This window comes from Gymnodraco acuticeps, unplaced genomic scaffold (assembly GCF_902827175.1).
Source record: "Gymnodraco acuticeps unplaced genomic scaffold, fGymAcu1.1, whole genome shotgun sequence".
NCBI classification, from domain to species: domain Eukaryota; kingdom Metazoa; phylum Chordata; class Actinopteri; order Perciformes; family Bathydraconidae; genus Gymnodraco; species Gymnodraco acuticeps.
This window is the reverse complement of record NW_022990646.1, coordinates 828,384-848,277: the sequence shown is the minus strand read 5'-3', so window position 1 is coordinate 848,277 and position 19,894 is coordinate 828,384. Positions and strand designations below refer to the sequence as shown.

General features: G+C 46.3%; 2 protein-coding genes across 2 annotated transcripts; one reads left to right on the top strand and one right to left on the bottom strand.

The window, feature by feature from the left end:
• Window positions 1-215: 215 nt before the first annotated feature.
• Window positions 216-18,803, bottom strand: nefla (neurofilament, light polypeptide a). Its single transcript, XM_034229264.1, has 6 exons — window positions 18,704-18,803; window positions 4,446-4,641; window positions 2,008-3,251; window positions 1,762-1,886; window positions 947-1,317; window positions 216-855 (listed from the first exon to the last, which is right to left on the bottom strand). Exons 3-6 carry the CDS (start codon window positions 3,055-3,057, stop codon window positions 491-493), a joined length of 1,911 nt encoding a protein of 636 aa, XP_034085155.1. The 5' UTR covers window positions 3,058-3,251; window positions 4,446-4,641; window positions 18,704-18,803; the 3' UTR covers window positions 216-490.
• Window positions 6,314-8,548, top strand: pgam2 (phosphoglycerate mutase 2 (muscle)). The gene is made up of 3 exons (XM_034229265.1): window positions 6,314-6,813; window positions 6,986-7,166; window positions 8,101-8,548. Exons 1-3 carry the CDS (start codon window positions 6,397-6,399, stop codon window positions 8,268-8,270), a joined length of 768 nt encoding a protein of 255 aa, XP_034085156.1. The 5' UTR covers window positions 6,314-6,396; the 3' UTR covers window positions 8,271-8,548.
• Window positions 18,804-19,894: the final 1,091 nt, after the last annotated feature.

Genomic DNA, 19,894 nt, shown 5'->3' with positions numbered 1-19,894 from the left:
CAAATAATGTTGTTCTTCGACATTTGTCTTGCTTTAGCCCGGGGAGGGTGGTCATTTCAGTCATAGAAAATGTTTGGCCTATATATGTGTTAGTATAATAAGTCACTGTCAATGTTTCTAATCTGCTGAATGGGAAACATCTAATTAGTGACACATTATCAATATAAGTACTCAAAAAGGACTTCTTTATGATTCACTCAAATCGATGACACACATGGCTTTAAGAGGTGTTTATTTAAACACCAAAAACGTACACGCTCACTTTGGCAATCAGCAATTACACATATAAGACTCATCAGGAAGTGTGAGACACAGACCATTATGGAATACTCTGGATTTTGGCAAGCAGTTTACCTTGATTTAATGCTGTAAATGGCTATCAGACTGTTTTATTGGGCACCAAAAGCAGACTGGAGAGCATAGCATAGATGCCTCTACTGGTTGTCAAGCTAAAGGAAGGTCTTGATTGAAGTTTGCTGAGGCTACTGGCTTACTTTTTACCCTTTGTGCTTTTTTCTTCTGCAGCTTCGGATTTGGCCTCTTTCTCCTTTTTGGCGTCAGGTTTGTCATCTATTTTTGGAGCAGCTTTGTCATCTTTGTCGTCGGCTTTGTCGTCTTTCTTGTCCTCTTTCTTGGCGTCCACTTTATCTTCCTTCTGTTCACTTTTCTTCACCTCTTCCTTCTTGTCTTTCTCTTCTTCTTTTGCGTCCCCATCTTTGTCCTCTGCTTCTGTTTTTACCTCCTCTTGTGCTTTCTCCTTGACCTCAGCTTCCTGTCCTTCTTCCTTGTCCTCTTTTTCCCCGTCATCTTCAGCTGCCTCTGTCACCTCTTCCTTTTGCTCTTCCTCATCACCACCTGTATTAAAAGAGGATAATTGTATTATTATTTAACACATTGAGGTTTAATTGAACAATTAAAACATTTAAAAATAAAACAATGCACTAACCCTCTGCCTTTTCATCTCCCTTAGCCCCTTCTTCATCTTCTTTCTCCTTATCTCCCTCCTCCTCTCCTCCCTCTTCATCCTTCTTCTCTTCTTCCTCCTTGGTGTCCTCTGTCACTTCTCCTCCCTCTTCCTCCTTCACCTCCTCTTCCTCCCCAGGTGGGCTGGCCTCTGGTTGCTGGGCGTGGCTGGCGAAGATCATTCCCTCGGTGGTGCTGAGGCTGGAGCTGAGCAGGCGTGATGTCATCATGTAGGAGGTGCCGGAGCTCACGCTGGAGAGGAGGGGCCGGGAGTAGGAGGGTGCTGAGAAACTGTGGCTGTACAGAGAGGACACGCCCCCACTGAAGCGAGACTCCTCCCCTTCCAGAAGCTTCCTGTCGAGGTTGGGAAATAGACAGAAAAGTCATAGTGGCCATTCATAAACATGCAACATGCATTGTGTGATATCAAGTGTGAAAAGTACACATTTGTAATAATACATCTTTGAGCAGTGCCTTTTTGCAGAATGTGTAACAAAATAAACATATTTTCGAAAACAAAAGTTTGAATCAATTTTACATTTAGTTTTGCCATTCACTTAATGACATTAACTAATCTAACCAAATATAAACAAGCATGAGACATGCTTTAGCTTAGCTGTTTGAATTTATCCAGATGTTTATGCAGGTTATTTTTATCGGAGAGTTAACAAATACTTTGACCTTAAATTACCTTTTGAATGAACTACACATCTATGAAAACCTTCTATTTCCCCATAATCCGGTATTTATGCACCACTTTCAACAATGTAAAGCTTTATTTCCCAGAATGACTCTCACCTGTATGCAGCAATCTCAATGTCCAGAGCCATCTTGACATTCAGCAGGTCCTGGTAATCCTTCATGTAGCGTGCCATCTCCTGTTTGGTGCCCCTCTGCTCACTCTCCAACTCTGCAATGGTCTCCTAAATAAAAGACAAACACATTATATAACATGATATTGAACACTTAAGTTATACAGAACCCCTAAAATCAGAAGCTGTATATAATTAATAACACATCACGATATCTGTAACCACTACTGACGTGCATGGCGTCTATCTCAGCGCTCTGCTTCTCCTGCGTCTCGTGGAGTTGCTTCTCCAGGGATTCGTTGATGCCTCTGCAGGCATCGATATCGAGCAGGCGGGCCTGGAGCTGGCGGCGGTACTCTCCTGCTTCGTCTTTGGAGCTCCTCATGGCGTTGCTGTGCTGGGCCACGGTTTCGGTCATGGAGCCCACCTTGCCTCTGAACCACTCCTCTGCTGTCTGCATGTTCCTCGATGCCAGCTTTTCATACTGGGACCGGATGTCCCTGAGAGCCCCAGAGAGGTCTGGAGTGGCGGTCTCAGACTCTACTGCCACCTGGACACTCATCTGGACCTGGGCCTGGAGCTCCACCACCTCCCCTTCATTAATCCTCTTGAGGAAGGCCAGCTCTCCCAGCAGACTTTCGACTCTCTTTTCCATTTCGGCCTTAGTCAAGGCGGCCTGGTCGGCTTCACGGCGGGCGTCCATCATCCTGCCCTCGGCCTCTTCTCGACCCATCATCTCCTCTTCATATTGACTCTGCAAGGCGCTCAGGGTTTGCTCCAGCCGCTCCCTCTGTCCCAGAACGGACTGTTGTTCTGCCCTGGCCTCGTCCACGGCGGCCCTCAGGGACCGGGCCTCCTGCTCGTACAGCGCTCTCAGGCGAGACGGCTCGTTGTGCTTCTGCCTCAGCAGCAGCAGCTCTGACTCCAGAGCACGGTTCTGCTGCTCCAGCTCATGCACCCTCTCAATGAAGCCGGCGAAGCGGTCGTTGAGGTCCTGCAGCTGGCCGCGCTCTTTGGTGCGTACGGTACGGAACTCGGAGCTGATCTGGGTGGCCTGGCTGAGCTCCAGCTCCACAGAGGAGGCTCTGGAGGAGGAGGAGGAGGAGAGCAGCTTCCGTCCGGGAGAGGAGTACTGCACCCGGGAGGAGGACAGAGGGGAAGCATGGGAGGAGTAGACGGAGTGCGTCCTCCCTCTGGTCACCGCCACACGAGGGGGAGCCTCGGCATACCAGCGCCTGTACGGCGAGGCGGTGTAGTAGGGGTCATATTCGATGCTACTCATTGTGGGGTTGTGGGAGGACAGGCTGCTCTCCCTCTCCTCTCTGTGTGTGTGAGTGTGTGTGGAGGTGTTTGTAGGGCTCAGGTTTAAGCTCCACTGCTCTCTGCTGCTGCGGTCCGTGCTTTTATAGCAGGGCGGTGAGATCTGACGCAAGCGCTTTCCCCAAGCTCTGACAATGCAGGCTCGATAGGCTTACACTGCAACAGAGAGAAAAGAGATAGAGAAGATCAATGAGGGAAGTGAGAAGAAGATGTAGAGAAGAAGCGAAAAGAAAGGAGGGTAGATTTATTTTAAATGAAATGTTATAAGATTCCATACTTCTTCGTCATAACAGTAACATGCCTCCAAGTTTCTTAATTAAATCAACTGTAATACAGATTTTACTCAACAAGAGTAGTCAACTGGACTTTGACCACAACAATAGTGAATAGTACTTTGAAACATTTAGTTAGGAGTTACATCAATTATATAGCGAGAAAGAACATGGCAAAAACATACTTGTTGTGCTATCCACACTGCAGGAGAGAGAGAGAAGGGGGAGGGGGTGTCCTGATTTTACTAACATGACACAGCATCTTTCCCTCTGGTGCAGAGCAGAACTACATCCACAACCTTAAAACACCTGCAGTGATCTCACCTAAACATGCTGTGTATGTGTTGACACCATACAAAAGCAGAAATATGAATATGGTTAAAAAAGTGGTTTCTTTCTCTTCTGTCTTCTTTGTCTTTCTATAAGGTAGACAAATAATTAGTATTGCATATTTTGATTGATAATGTTTACAATAATTTGTTTTGATGCAAAATAATTATCATATGAAAGACTCACAGCATAAATTATCCAGGTTCAGTAAAACAGGTACAAATCTAGCAGTACTTTTGTGTCATAGTTGCATGAATGAAAAACCCTTAGTGTAAAGGGAGAATTGCAATGCCTGTGCACAGTATATGAATAAATAAGGTTTATAATGATTTGACAAGAGATATAGCAAGTGTTATGATGACTTATCCTAACCGTAACGTATTAAGATAAATGTTGTATTTCTGAATAGAGAAACATATTTTGTTGGCCTTTTCTCAGGGGTGTTCTTTCAATTCAATCAATAACAGTCCCTCTTATCTACAGCACACATACCCAGGCAGGTCAATTACACCTAGCTGCTGACTTGCATTTATTTTTCTTGTGTGACTTGTGACTATGTGTGAGTGTGTGTATCTGCAGTGGCTCAGTGAAAGTTTATGCTGGGAAATGAATCGTGCTTTCGAGCTCCATCATGCACAAAGAACATTGCAGTGCTTTGCAGCAATATCTGTGTTTCTGTGTGCATATGATCCTTATTGTGAACGCTCCACCTATTTGCCTTTGCTGCAGCAAGGCCCGCTGTACTCACATGCGGTGCTGAACCCAAACAGAACTGAGGCAGCAAGTGTGAGGTTGGTGGGGAGGGGTTTAGTGGGGGCTGCATGGACACTGCTGCAGGCTGAGTCATCGTAACAGTTGTGATCACACAAGCTCCCCTGTGTACACCGCCTCCCACACTAACAGCAGTCTGACAATCTGCACCGCTGACAAGATGCCCACAGCACCTGGGGGAAGGAGAGAGAGTAAGTAGAACATTATTAACATTAATGTGCTAATTTCGAGCTTGATGCCTGTCCTCCCTCCCTGTGAAGCTGATTAACATAAAAGTTCAGCCTTAGTCTAACATTCAAATGATTACATATTAAATTCCCAGGCATCAAGGACAAACTAATGACAGCATCACATGACTGGTGAAAACGTTAACATTGTAATGCAGAGACATCCATATTCAAAGCGCTCCCATTTCATTATGCAATCAACAATTGTTATCTTGCTGTCATATAAATGCAGTTAAAAACAAAAGTGATTCTACAGGAAACACGGCACGTAGAAAAAGTAAATATGTCATTGATACAGAACCAGCAAACTAGTTATTAATCCTCCTGAATTAGACGTGAATACGGTTTTCAAACTAGTGTTTTTCCTGCAGCATCATCTTTGTTAGCCCTCACTTCGTACAGAAGATCACATCACTAAGGCTGGCATTTAGCCTGAAATGCCATTAATATCATATTTTTGGATTATTGTATTCCTCTTTTTTTACTATATATGGATCATAATTGGATTGGGGATGGCAGGAGACATTGACATTGCCTGACAGCTTTGTGGCTTATTTTCCACTCTTTATCAGCACTTTCGTCTCTGTGCTGAAAGTTTAAGTGCTTCCCAACATTACATTTCATGGAGGATACTGCGGAATAATTGGCTTTGATATAATATTACCATGAATACGGAACACTACCATCCTCAACTCCAGAATAACAATAACTTGAATCAGTATTCTGTATTGATACTGACAACCCCATGCTGCTAAAAGCATTAATGATGTGTTAATGTGCATCTACAGTAGCTGTGTCTTACTGAAATGTTTAGATAAACTACAGTGAGGCTTGTTGCATGTAGGAATGATACAACAGCAACTCCTAGAGGGGATGGACAGTAATGACACTTTATAAACTCCAATGCATGTTTTAGTTTGATATTGCTGATGTATATTTTAAGGTTTAACCAGGTCCATCCTTTAAGACAGTAAGTCAGTATGTAGTTTGAGATCATAAGGGATGCTTTATAACTTTTTATTTTAACTGAACATCTTTTGTTAGTTCACATTCATGTATTTTGGTGTTTGCATTCTTTTAATAAACAATGACTATTATTCATAGCGGTAATAGTAGTAGCAAAAGTGGTGGTAGTCTGTGAGTTGTGTGTGTGTGTGTGTGTGTGTGTGTGTGTGTGTTTTGGCAACATGGTTGGTTTTCCTCTACCATAGTGTTGTAACCGGATTGATCTGTGTAAGGCCATTGTTATACACACAACAAATGCACTGTGAACACATATTATATACTGAACATATGAAGCCTTCACTGTGTAATGAGCTGCAGTTTCTCTCTCAGGGATCAAACCCTCAATGAACTCTGCAGCCAACTCTGATCTTTACACTTTTGTTCAACAGATCTCAGTTTAAAAGTCATGTTGCTATTTTGGCTTTATATTTGACCTCTGGCCTTCCAGCCACCACATGTCTCTCCAGCATAGCAGAGGACTGCTTCCATTGGCAGGGCTCATGTGTCCATCAGAGCATGAATGCCTCTCACAGGTGGGAAGTTCAAGAGGCCTGTCTGCTATTCTCTGTCACTATCCAGGCAGCTATAAAAAGAGTGTGGTATGCTGGCTTGGGCTCACTGTTGGTCAGACAGTGTGTGTGTGTGCACAACTTAAAAGGGCTGAGGGAAGTTAAACTCAGGAGACACACTGTAAACATGGCTGCCGTACATCGTTTGGTTATTGTGCGCCACGGTGAGAGCGCCTGGAACCAGGAGAACCGTTTCTGCGGCTGGTTCGATGCTGACCTCAGTGAGAAGGGCATGGAGGAGGCCAAGCGAGGAGCCCAGGCTATCAAGGATGCAGGCATTAAGTTCGATGTGTGCTACACCTCCGTGCTGAAACGTGCCGTAAAGACCCTGTGGACCATCATGGAAGGCACGGACCAGATGTGGCTGCCTGTGCATCGTACCTGGCGCCTGAACGAGCGTCACTACGGAGGCCTCACCGGGCTCAACAAGGCCGAGACGGCGGAAAAACACGGAGAGGAGCAGGTGAAGATCTGGCGCCGCTCCTTTGATACCCCACCTCCACCCATGGACAAGGAGCACGCTTACAACAAAATCATCAGTGAGGTGAGACAACTAGGGGAGAATAAGTATTGGCTAGTGTAGAATAACTGTAAATTCATGATTTTCTCAAGAATGGGAGGAAGCACTCAATGATTTTCAACAGTTGTATCAGTCAGCTATGTAACTTCTGTCAATTGTTATGGGAATAAACAACCTTCCACTATTGTTCCTCCAGTCCCGGCGCTACAAGAATCTGAAGCCCGGTGAGCTCCCTACATGTGAGTCCCTGAAGGACACCATCGCCCGCGCCCTGCCTTTCTGGAATGACGTCATTGCTCCTGAAATCAAGGCCGGAAAGAACGTCATCATTGCTGCTCACGGAAACAGCCTTCGTGGCATCGTCAAGCATCTCGAGGGTGAGCATTGCAGTTTGCAGGTAGACAAAGCTTAAAGAAAAGAAGACAGTTCTGCAGGGAGTAGTAAAGGTCAATGTTGACATATCGACACTACCCCAGCAAAATGGCAATAGAGAATTAATCAAATAATTCGGTTTGAAATCAGCTTCCAATGCTGTTGCATACAAGGCCAGAGCCTAAATAATCACAGACACTTATGTGTATTTGCTATCTATCACACACACACACACACACACACACACACACACACACACACACACACACACACACACACACACACACACACACACACACACACACACAACACACACACACACACACACACACACACACAACACACACACACACACCACACCACACACACACACACACACACACACACACACACACACACACACACACACACACACACACACACACACACACACACACACACACACACACACACACACACCACACACACACACACACACAACACACACACACACACACACACACACACACACACACACACACACACACAGTTGTGGATTACAGTTATAAAAATAGCATGCCGGGACTCAGCTCAGGGACAGGGTCATGAGCTTGGTTCCCATTACAGTCACGACCTTTATGTAGAAAGGTTGTACTTTTTCAAGGAGTGGCCAGACATTGATAAGAGTCTAAAAGGCAACAGTAAATGTCAGAAAGGGAAAGTAGGTGGCATGGATCAGAGAAACAAGTAGATCAAGTTTGTTGGATTAGTTACACGTTGATACAAAAAACTTCTAATACTATCAGACAAAAAGAAAACCTGTATTGCTAATAACATTTATTATGTAAAATCGTCCTTCCTGTCTGCCTAGCTGGGTCCAGGCAGCCGTTTTCGGTATCGATTACATTCCCTCTCTCTGTTTGCTGATCTGCATGTCTATCTATCTTCCTGTGTTCCCAGGTATGTCCGATGCAGCCATCATGGAGCTGAACCTGCCCACAGGAATCCCAATCGTGTACGAGCTGGACGCAAACCTGAAGCCTACGAAGCCCATGGCGTTCCTCGGTGATGAGGAAACCGTGAAGAAGGCCATGGAGGCCGTTGCCGCTCAGGGCAAAGCCAAGAAGTAAGCCGTGAGGAGGCAGGAAAAAGAGACTGATCCCCCTTTTTGTTCTTCAACCTTTCCTCTTATGTCAAGCCTTGTAATCCATTCCAACTGGGGAAATATTTACTGGTTATTTTGAAGACGAGCCTGTTTGTTTAAATGACAGAGGGATGATCTGTCCATCAAAGCTGACAGCCTAGCCTGGGCCCTCTGTTTTATCACTCAGCCCTTTCAAAATTGTGCTCAAGCCCTATGTTGAGGGCCTCACCACCCAACCAATAAATAAACTATGTTTTTATGTAGGCCTGTGTATGTTTATTTTTTGACCTTATCTTATGTAACCTTTCCTTTCTTAGTATTACATGGTCATCCTTTTATATTATTCCTCTTTAGTTTCCTTCTTGGAAATCAGTGGTTTGAGCAAAGTGCAGTGAAATCTAATCCGAGAGCGAAGCGGGAGAGAGAGAGGTCAATGGGTGCATCCTGGCAGGATTCCCATGATGCAGCTTGTCTAAAAGTTGTTGCCTGTCCTCTCCTACAGTCAGATAACACTGAGAAGCACATGAGCGACAAATAGTGCCAAGCAAACCACTATCATAAAGACAGACCAATTAAAGGAATAGGTAACGATACATTGATGGTGACCAGAACTCCATGAAGAACCATTTTGTAGTGTCTGTCATAATGACAATGCCTCCATGTATAGGACACAAAAAGGCACTGAATGTTTAAACACATATAAAACTAGATGTGCTATGACCTCCGCAGTCACTGGTCTGAACAACAATATAAGATTTCCCACCCCACTCTCTACTATCTCTATCAAAATACTGAATGTGCCTGGCAGATATTTTAAGCTTTGCATTTGCTTGTGGTGGCCAAAGAACATGAAACTAGTACTATTTTGATTGTGCTTGAATTAGGGCTTTTGTATGGCGGGATAAGGGGTAATTGTAGACCTTTACCTATATTTTTTGTGCATCAAACCTAATGTTGGACTCCTGTTCCCCGTTTCGTCTACAAAAAAAACACCGGATACAAATTATGTAAAGTAGCATTTACCACATAGGTTTATTTAACTATTGGTCTCATAGTTTATCCTATGACATCACATAGATTTTAGACAACGTGACATTAAATAGCATTAGCAAAACACACAGTATTACACAAAAACACGAGTTGAGCAGGACTGCAGAGAGAAGGGAAGGTGAATGATCCAAAGCTCTACCTAATGTTGTTATGCCACCTACTGGTGACTTAGGGGAACACCGGCTGTGGTGAATTAAAAAATGTAGCTACAGTTAAAATATGTTTGTATTATTGAGCGTTCCGAATATCTTAAGACCTTTACAGTCCCGGCACTGGGAGTCTGTAAACATATAATGACAAGTTCAATTCTTATTTTTTTAGATTGTATGTTGCCTTCATTATACACAACAGGTAACCTACAAATAAAGCTTGCGAGGCTTGTCCACTGCACCAGTTTCATTTCCGGTCCTTGTGATAGCAAGTACAAAAAAAAAAAGATTTAACTTTAAGATAACAGCTTCCTCATTTTCCTTTGAGGGGGCAGACAGGCAGCGTACCATCAGATGAAAAGTGTGTACCATCGAGCAGGCGTTGATGTTGATCTGATGGTTTTTGGATGTTCAAACCGTTTCTGGAGCTCAGTCTGAGGTGTTTTGATCTTTAGCAGTTCTAGCAGCCTTTTTCCTCCTGAAAGACTTGAAGACGTTTGGGAGTGATCCAATCTTGTGTCTGTCTTTCTTGTACATGACTGCTTCATACGTTTCAGTTTTGGACGCGTCTACATACTCTGCAGCGCTCGTCACGTTTTTTTTCAATGTTGTTGATCAACTCCCCCTGATAGAGGAAGAACATCATTTTCACATTAGTATATTTCTTTATATCAGTGGTCATTAAACAATTCCAAAACAAGCAAGTAACCTGAATCTCCAACAGCATGGCAGTGTCTGCAAATATCTCGTGCAGCTCTTTGATGCTGGACTCGAGGCAGATGATGTCCTGATGACGGGATTCAATCTCACTCAAAGCTTGGCTTGAAATCCGAGCATTAGAGTTGACCTGTAAAAGAAAAGTACACTAGTCGATCCAACTAAAAATAAAACTATAGTGGATATTTCCAAGACTTGAATAAGCGTTTTTGTGGCCAGGAACTGAAGGGAATAGCACTTACATCAGAAATGAAGATGGAAAGATTGTCACTGTGCAGCATATCCTCTAACTCTTCATCTGTAGTCACTTTATCCACTGAAATAGACACAAAAATATGAATTAAAGAGATTTTCAAGCGATCTAGTTTAAAGGGATACTTCACCCACAAAGTGAACTTTGTATATTAAGTAGGGCTGTCAAACGATTACAAATTTTAATCAGATTAATCACAGCTTCAAAATGTATTAATCATGATTAATCACCATTCGAACTATGTCCAAAATATGCCATTTCTTTATGTATATTGTTGTGGGAATGGAAAGGTAAATGAAAGAAGGCGGATATATCCATTTCACATACAGTAGGCCTATGTATGTTAAATGGATGTTGTATATAGCCTAACATTGTTCTGTGTGTCAAAATGAAAGACAGCCCACACACCTATCAATCATCAAACCGTGGGGTCTTATTTCATTACGTGTTGATTTCTATCAACACGTAATGTTGTATCGATGTATATAGAGATGTACTACAGCAAAACTATAGGTTACTTGCGTAACCCCAGTTCTCAGAGTAACATGAAGTGAGATGTCTCACTATGGGATGCGCCTCATCGCGGAGCAAACAGAAGCATCAATCTCATTACGCCAATCCTGATTGGCTGGAGATCTTGACGTCAGCGTCAGGGAATCCACCCCCTATAAGTAGCTTGCGCCACAACGCATGCGCCATTCAAAATAAGCACCTCTTCTCGCTTCACCATAGCAAGGAGGGCCGTCTGGTGAGACATCTCACTTCATGTTACTCTGAGAACTGGGGTTACGCAAGTAACCTATAGTTCTCATTCATAACACTCCGTTCGATGTCTCACTATGGGAAATTGTAGCTCCCGTATTGCCAGACGAGCTTATCTCGAAAATCACCAAACCAACCAGAACTTAACAGGTAGAGCTCTGACTCAACCAGGTGCCCAGCACTGCTTGAGTCACACTGGGAGCAGAACGTCCAGCCTGTTAGGAGGCAGACAAAAGTGAGCGGCGAGGACCAGCTCGCCGCTGCACCAATGTCTTTGATGGGAGACATCCTGGACAGAGTCCAGAATGCAGCCAGACTCTGAGTCGAAAGAGCTCGCGGACCCGAGGGTGCCTGCGAACTCTGACTCGTATGAGCCCCAAAGCAATTGCTTCCACAGACCAGTGGGAGAGCCGTTGCTTAGTAACAGGCTTGCCCTTATAAGGGTTAGCCCAGGACACAAGGGGTTGGTCATTATGACAAAGCACCCTTGATCTGTCCCTGTACGTGCGTAAAGCACGGGCTGGACACGGCAAATCCGGCCGCTGTTCCCTGGAGGAATACAGTGGCGGGGGGGATGCCTTAATGTCAAATGTGGTACCCGAACCGACCGCCTTAAGATAAAGGCAGGGTCAGGCTTCAACCACACTCTGTTTGCCCTGGGGCAAACTGAGTGCATGAAAACTGTACAGATAGTGCATGAGTGCCACTGGCTCGCTTGGCAGCTGCCAGGGTCAGCGTCATGTCACACTGTATTTAGATTGTACCACTCACGGGCCAGGCCCATAGAGCCAAGCGCTCTGGGTGTGGGTGAAAGATCGCCCCCCCCGCTTGGGACAGTATGTCCCTGCGTAGTGGGAGCTGCCATGGCTGCCCGCACAGCAGCTGATATATCTCCGCTAGCCAGTACATAGCTGGCCAGTGCGGAGCTATCAGGATAAGTGTGTGGCGTTGCTCTCTCACTCTGGCCAGAGTTGGGGGTATCAGAGCCAGGGGTGGGAACGCGTACAGAAGGCCCGGGGGCCAATTGTGCGCGAGTGCATCCACGCCTAACGGTGCATTTAGATCGCGCATCGAAAAGAACAGCTGACACTGAGCGTTGTCTTTCGATGCGAACAGATCCACCGCGGCTCTGCCGTAACGCACCCACAGCTGGCTCACAATCCTTGGATGTAGAGTCCAGTCTGCATAAAGTGGTATACCTCTGGACAGTAGATCTGCCCCGAGGTTCCTCACTCCCGGTACGTGCGTCGCTCTCAGAGAGAGGAGACGCCTACCGCTCCATAGGATAAGTTTGCGCGCCAGTGTGTGTAACTGGAGAGAACGCAAACCCCCTTGGCGGTTAATATACGATATTGTGGTCGTATTGTCTGTCCTCACGAGGACGTGATGTCCCCTGAGGAAAGGCAGAAAGCGTTTTAGGGTGAGAAATACCGCTAAAAGCTCCAGGTAATTTATGTGCGCCCGCTGGAGGTCTCTGCTCCAGAGACCCCTCACCGGGCGACCTTCATAAATACCTCCCCAACCTGTCAGACATGCATCCGTGGTGACCACTTTCCGTGAAAGGACAGCACCCATAGGCACACCTCGTACTAGAAAAGTCGGGTGCAGCCAGTGGCGCAGTGCCATTACGCATTTCACAGTAACCATCACTCTCCGCGCGCCATGGCGCGCAGGGTTTAGTTTTAGGGCGGCCACCCAGCGCTGAAACTCCCTCATGTGTAAGCGTCCCAGTCGTACGACCAGGATGGCTGACGCCATGAGCCCCAGCAATCGCAGGCATGATCTGAAGAGAACATGTTTGCGCAGCTGGAAAAGAGCCAGACAAGCTCTGAAAGCTTTCACTCTATCCGCTGACAAGCGAGCTGAAAAGGGCACCGAGTTCAGGTGTAAACCCAGGAAGAGTATAGTCTGCGCGGGGCACAACATGCTCTTCTCTGTGTTTATTATGAAACCCAGGTTGAGCAGGTGCTTTACGAGGACATTTGTCTGCGTAACAGCCTCCTGCTCCGACTGTGCGAGAAGCAGCCAGTCGTCCAGGTAGGGTCGCCAGGCGAATACCCTGTTGTCTTAACGGGGCTATCGCGGCTTCCGTACATCGTACAAACACCCTTGGACTGAGAGACAGACCGAAGGGGAGTACTCTGTATTCATAACAGATCCCCTGAAATGCGAATCTCAGATATTTCCTGTGTGGGTAATATACTGGGATGTGAAAATACGCATCTTTCAGGTCGACTGATGTGAACCAATCGTCTTGTCGCACGAGCCGCAGCAGAGATGTGTGAGTGAGCATTCTGAACTTATATCTTCTTAGATATTTGTTCAGAGCCCTCAAATCAAGTATTGGCCGAATTCCGTTCCCTCCCCGTTTGGGAACGAGGAAGTACTTGGAATAGAAGCCGCCCTGACTCTGCTCGGCGGGTACAATAGATATAGCCCTCTTTTCTAGGAGAGAGAGAATCTCTTTCTCCAGAATATGGGCTGACTCTCATCGGGCCTGCGAATGCAGAATGCCCGAGAAGCGAGGGGGGGTGACAGCGAATTGGAGTCTGTAGCCCCGTGTTGAAAACCCAAGCAGATGATGTGAGCATCTTCCACTGCATGCTCCTTAGAGCCAGTGGAGATGTCACATCTCTTCCCCTCTGAGTCTCTATTTGTTGTGTTATGGGGCCCTCTAGTGTCTGAACACAGTGGTGCCCCTTTTCGACAATCCCCACAGACACTGCGCATGACGGTGGTGCCTTCACAACCCCAGCCGGCACTGCGCATGCGCGTGGCGGTGGTGCTTTTAAAACCCCAGCCGGCACTGCGCATGCGCGTGACGGTGGTGCCTTCACAGACCCGCCTGTAATCCGCCTTTTGAGAGATGCCGAAGCTGCTCTCAGAAGGGGAACAGTTGGCGGGCTGTTTATTGGTTTTATTGTTTTTCTTATCATTTTTTTTAGCTGCGCCCTCGGCCTGAAGCCTGGATGCGTCAGCGGCAAATGTTTAATGACAGAGGAACAAACAGATTTGTGACATGTGTTTTTGCGGACTTGAGGATGGTGTTGAGGCATCTCTCGAAGCGGCGGGAACACATTTAGAGCTGGGGAACCGTGGACTTCCAGCTCTGTCACGGAGGGGAGAAGGAGGGGCTGTCACGCCGCTCGCTTCTTCTTCCTCGCCTGCTGGCCGAAATTCTGGGTTGGCTGCGCCTGAGCTGCAGCCGGAACCGGAGATTTTCTGGGCCAGCTCGCCCTCGTCTCCAGCCTGGGCTGGGGACTCGGGGCGGGCTGCGACCTCTGCGTTTTAGGTGTTTTAAACCGAGCAGGGTTCAAGGCAGCTTGGGCGAAGGACTGCTGCTGCGAAGGCAGCGGCTGGACCCTTCGAGGGAGGCAGAGGTGGAGTGCCTCGTCCTCCCTCTTTTTCGACTCACACCTCCTTTGCATGGAAGCAAGAGCGGAGCCGAAAATTCCCTCGGGAACGATGGGCATATCCAGCACATCCTCCTTTTCCCGGTCTGGGAGGTTGGTGAGGTTGAGCCATCTCGCTCTTTCCTGCACCACCATGATCCCCATTGCCTTACCCGTGGCCTGGACGGCGCAGCGTTGGACACAGAGACAGATGTCTGTGACCGCCGCCATCTCGTCCAGAGTGGCTGCACCCGGGTTACCCGACAGGTCCTCGCAGAGCTCCGCTTGGTAAGCGGTTAGCAGCGAGGCCACATTCAGGGCCCTGGCGGACAACGCTGCGGCTTTGTAGGACCGTTCAGTCATTGTCGACTGAAATCGGTCCGACTTTGCCGGCAGCGTGGGGTTCCTGCTTGGTGACGGGCCCATCCTCGGTAGGAGGTGGGCTGCTACCAGCGGTTCCATGGGTGGTATGCGGAGCAGGCCGAGCTTCTCCATTCCGTCACAGTCTAGGGAGGAGGCACCCTGGATTGGGACCTTGTTGCTGAAGGGCCGGTCTCTCCACGAGACCGACACCCCATCCAACATCTCCGGGAAGACCGGAAGGAGTTGTCTCTTTGTCCGCGCTGCTTGGGGAAAATGTTTCCCTTCGTAGCGGGACCTGGAGGTCTCCTTGGCCATTTCAGGCCACAGGATGTCGAGTCTGGCCGCACCGCGTTTGCACACGGCCTGCAGGTCCATACTCAGACAGGGCGAAGCTGGTATGCTATCGTCTGGGAGAGCAGCCCTCGCTCCAGGCTTTGCAGCCTGAGCCGATGACATGAAGATGTCCTCTTCATGTTCATCCGACTCGGACAGGAGGAACACCGAGGCGTCCTCTTCGTCCTCGTCGTAATCCAGCTCGAGGACATCCTCCGCGGGTGAGACCATGGTGAGGTCTAACTGGGAGCCCCAGCTCGGTAAAGCGTGGGGTCCCGTTCCCACGTGTCTTGCCGCCACCGGGTCCCGGCCTGCCAGGGCGCGGGAATCCGGTTCTGCGGCCATCGCAGATACTGAGCCCCAGACCGACATGGAGAGGGGTTCACTCTCTGTGGCAGATGCCCCCGCGTCTTGACTGCCGGCCGGCAGGTCAGAGGACATGGGGGGTTCCTGCTCCGACAGGCTAGCTTGGCGTGCTAGCCGTCGGCGGAGGCTCTTTACGGTGAAGCGGACACAATGTCCGCACGAGTCGGGGTTGTCGATAGCGCCTCGGGCGTGTTCCAGCCCGAGGCAGGACGAGCAGACCTGGTGTGTGTCTGTGCCCGAGATCTTCAACCCGCAGCCGCAGAGTCGAGCCACCGAGTCCCTGACTCCTCTGGTGTGAGGGAGAGGGGCGTCCATCTTGTTCGCCTCGTGGCGTGGAGAGGACCCGCTCTCAACAGGTAGGTTGGGAGAAAAAGAGGTAACCACCCTGTCCTTAATCCGGAGAAAAGGACGGTGTGGGTCTGTTATTCCCAGAGAATACTGACTGGTGTGGCAGTATGCTCCTTTTAATCCTTTCCTCCTCCGTGGGGAAGAGAAAAGAAAAGACTTCCTCGCTACCGTGGTGTCGGTAGTGAGGGAGCAAGCTAACGCTAGCTTGAAAAAAATCAGACCTAGCTTACTTTCCGGGGAAAGAGAGCGGCGAGGTCGATTTCAACAATAACTAGCGTTAGTAATGACCGTCTTCCTGCGAAGCAGAAGGAGTAGCCGGCAAGCGCCCGTCGACCGAAATGGATATTTGGGTTCAGTCTGTGGACCGTGAAGCTTGTCCGGCTACCATAGAGATGTGCTCTGAAGCGAGAAGAGGTGTTTGAATGGCGCATGCGTTGTGGCGCAAGCTACTTATAGGGGGTGATTTCCCTGACGCTGACGTCAAGATCTCCAGCCAATCAGGATTGGCGTAATGAGATTGATGCTTCTGTTTGCTCCGGGATGAGGCGCATCCCATAGTGAGACGTCGAACGGAGTGTTATGAATGAGAACTATTCTCCGTCGGCACTTCCTGCAACAACACCACGCCGTTATCTTGATTCTGATTGGCCAGAAGACATTATCAAAGATGTTCTATTGAGAAGACGATCACTACGTGACAAAAGTTTTCAAAACCGTTTCTAGTCTTTGGTATTTCCAGACAAGTGGCTGCTGAAATCAATCTTACTAACTGCTGTCTGTGCAATTTACTCTGCGCGAGTTGGCGGACTTTATTTTGCTTACTTTAACATCGTTTTTCATGGTGGGGCTAAGCCATTTCTTGGTATGGGTGTAGCCTACCCCAGCCATACCCTGGCGTTGCCACTAGTGGGATGTATGGGCGGGCCATTCTGCGCATGCGTTAAATGCGTTAAATATTTAACGCAATTAATTAAAAAAATGAATTACCGCCGTTAACGCGATAATTTTGACAGCATTAATATTAAGTACTCAAACTAGTTTAGGCAACCTTTTATTCTTATATAAACAGCTTTATTAATAGCTATACCAGCATGATAAGGTTATCATTTAAAGTCTATTTACACAACACTGCGCCAAGTGGGGGAGGTTTAAATGTTTATGTTTTGGTTTTATTTGTGTTTTGCAACTCACCAATCTCCAGATGTCTCTGAATCTGTGCTTTGCATTTCTTTCTGAAGGAGATCTGTGCGTTATGGTGTCCCCTCATGACATCAGCAAAGCACCGAGTCAGGTGTGAGTGCTGAAGAAACGGCAGAAACACAAAACAGATTATTAAAGCAAAAAAAAAAAAATGCACACAAATCATAGAGGCCTTTTTGTGAATAAATTCAGATCTTTATGCACCTGGCCTAACAGGAAATGAAAGTAGAGCCATACCTGGTTCTTATAAATACGCTGAATTACTGAGACCCCTTCACTGTTCTCATCCACAGGCAAGTTCTCCTGCATAGCTGAAAGAACACAGATGTCATTTAACTACAAGCACAAAACCCACAACTTTGTTGATGCATCTGGTTGAATTGCAGATTGTCTGATTCATATTTATTTAACTTCCTTTTCTTTCTGTAAACAGTTAATCTGAGGCAGTGTATTTACTGAGAGCCGTAGAGTAAAGTACAGTGGCCTTCAGTTTATAGCCATTTGCAAGTCAAATGCTGCGTTATGAACGATGCAGTTCCAGAGTTTGAGGAAGCTCGATGTGCTGCACAGTCACTTCTCGTTTCAAACAATGATGGTACACAGCCACAAATCAATAACAATTGTACACGCTGAAAAACTGCACTCTCTGCATTACTCTTTAACTACAGCAGGAATCAAATCAATATCCATTGTACAGAAGCATATATTGCAAGAATGAAAAAAACGTATATCCACCTACTTTTTAACTTGGCCCGGACCAAATTGGCGTTCTTCTTGGTCTCATTGTTCAGCAGCGCCAACTCGTCCTTTTTTCCTAAGAACATCATTAGTTCACTTCATAGAAGGAATAATTATGGTATTTAAAGTGAGATATTGCATACAGTGACTTTGTGATCCCTTCACTTTAAAATATATTGGCAGCTATTTCAATACCCACTGTATAATTATACTTCAAAAATATACCTCATCATTTAAGTTGAATTAAGGTCAACAAACCCATCAATATTTGTCATTCCTCAACATCTAAGATGAGTGTGGATAGCACCTGAAGCCGCAAGTCGAATATGGTTTTGTTCACACTTACTGTCAGGCTTTTTGTTGATGTAAAAATGGTATCATCAGCATTTGTGTGTACAGTTTTCTAAATGTACATCTACAATGAGTTGTTTTAAACATTCAATTTAAGCCCTAAACTGCATTATTTATCTAACCTATGTTATCTATTTCTGTTCCATAACATTTAGTGGGCTACCCCCTCTACTAACAGTGTGTTTGTTTGTTAAGGCTTTCGACCTTTTTGTTTCTCTTGCTCTGTTTGTCTCTATGTTGTGTGCCCTGAAGGAGGAGAGGGATCTTTGAGAGCCTCCGCACAACAATGAAGGCATCACATTTATACTTTTATATTTTTAGAAAAGCTCTTTGGCTAATGGGGGCTTTTCCAACCGGATATGCACATCTGAGTATGATAATGAAGCTTTGTGCTTACCCTTGTCTTGGTTTGGAGTTGAGAGGATGACGCCATGCCTCTTCTCCACCTCTGCTGCTTGACAGGAGATTTTTTCAATGAGGCTTTTCACCTCCCCCACCTATATACACACACACACACACACACACACACACACACACACACACACACACACACACACACACACACACACACACACACACACACACACACACACACACACACACACACACACACACACACACACACACACACACACACACCCCCCAACAGTTAACATTGTGCAACTGGATATAAAAAGCAAAACAAGACCCAACCTGTGTGAAGTTTACCGTTTGGAAGAAATCCTCCATGTTGAATGTGCTCTCTGATGTCATTTCATCCTGCTGCAGCTGCTGTTCAATAAGGAGAATATGATATCATTATGCGACTTAAAAATGGACACCTGTTGCTCCAGTCAAGTTAGCATATGCTACATTTATACGGACTACTTGCCAAAAAAATGAAATCTAGAATCCGCTTTATTACGCTGCTGTCATAAGCATCACTAGCTTGATGTATAACTCGTCTTGTAGCATTCTCAGATGAAGTTAAGTCTTTTAACTCCCAAAAACTGTTGGTAAAACCTTGCTGTAAAAAGCTTACAACTGCTTCCACGCGCGGGCATTTTTATATGGTCCAACTGTGGTGCGATACTATCGATATTTCTTTCATTTTCGCTATTTACGATAAGGCTCGTCCTTTATGACTTCACCTGTGTAACAATGAGCGCGAGGACGCATGCGCGTGAACGACCGAACTTGCAAACAAAGAAGCTCCCTCACCTGTGTGTTTAAGCTAAAGCTACAGGTGAATAAAGATACAGATGTCGACGCGTTCCGGTTTTCTGTGTTTTAAATGTTACTGTTAGATGTAAAGTTGGTCGAGTATGATGAGAAACATAAGGCATAACCAGATTGACCTACCTGAAGCTGAGGGTGGAGCTAAAACGCCTACATTCACACTGCAAACAATGGCCAATATCACTATCGTAATAGCATAGGAGACTGTTATACATAAAAGTATATTCAAACAATAATGTTAAAACATCACCATCCCATTAAACTTCATGTACTTACGTCTGAATATAATTTATTCTGGCCACTATGATAATAATAATAGTTTACTTTTGTATGTTTTCTGGTTATTTCAATATTTAACCCTGTTTAGTGT

Coding starts and splice junctions, on each gene's coding strand:
- nefla (XM_034229264.1), bottom strand. CDS start 3,057: ATGAGTAGCATCGAATATGACCCCTACTACACCGCCTCGCCGTACAGG. Junction 1,887..2,007: donor CTGAGATAGACGCCATGCAC/GTCAGTAGTGGT, acceptor TCTTTTATTTAG/GAGACCATTGCAGAGTTGGA. Junction 856..946: donor GGGAGATGAAAAGGCAGAGG/GTTAGTGCATTG, acceptor CTTTTAATACAG/GTGGTGATGAGGAAGAGCAA.
- pgam2 (XM_034229265.1), top strand. CDS start 6,397: ATGGCTGCCGTACATCGTTTGGTTATTGTGCGCCACGGTGAGAGCGCC. Junction 6,814..6,985: donor ACAACAAAATCATCAGTGAG/GTGAGACAACTA, acceptor TTGTTCCTCCAG/TCCCGGCGCTACAAGAATCT. Junction 7,167..8,100: donor CATCGTCAAGCATCTCGAGG/GTGAGCATTGCA, acceptor CTGTGTTCCCAG/GTATGTCCGATGCAGCCATC.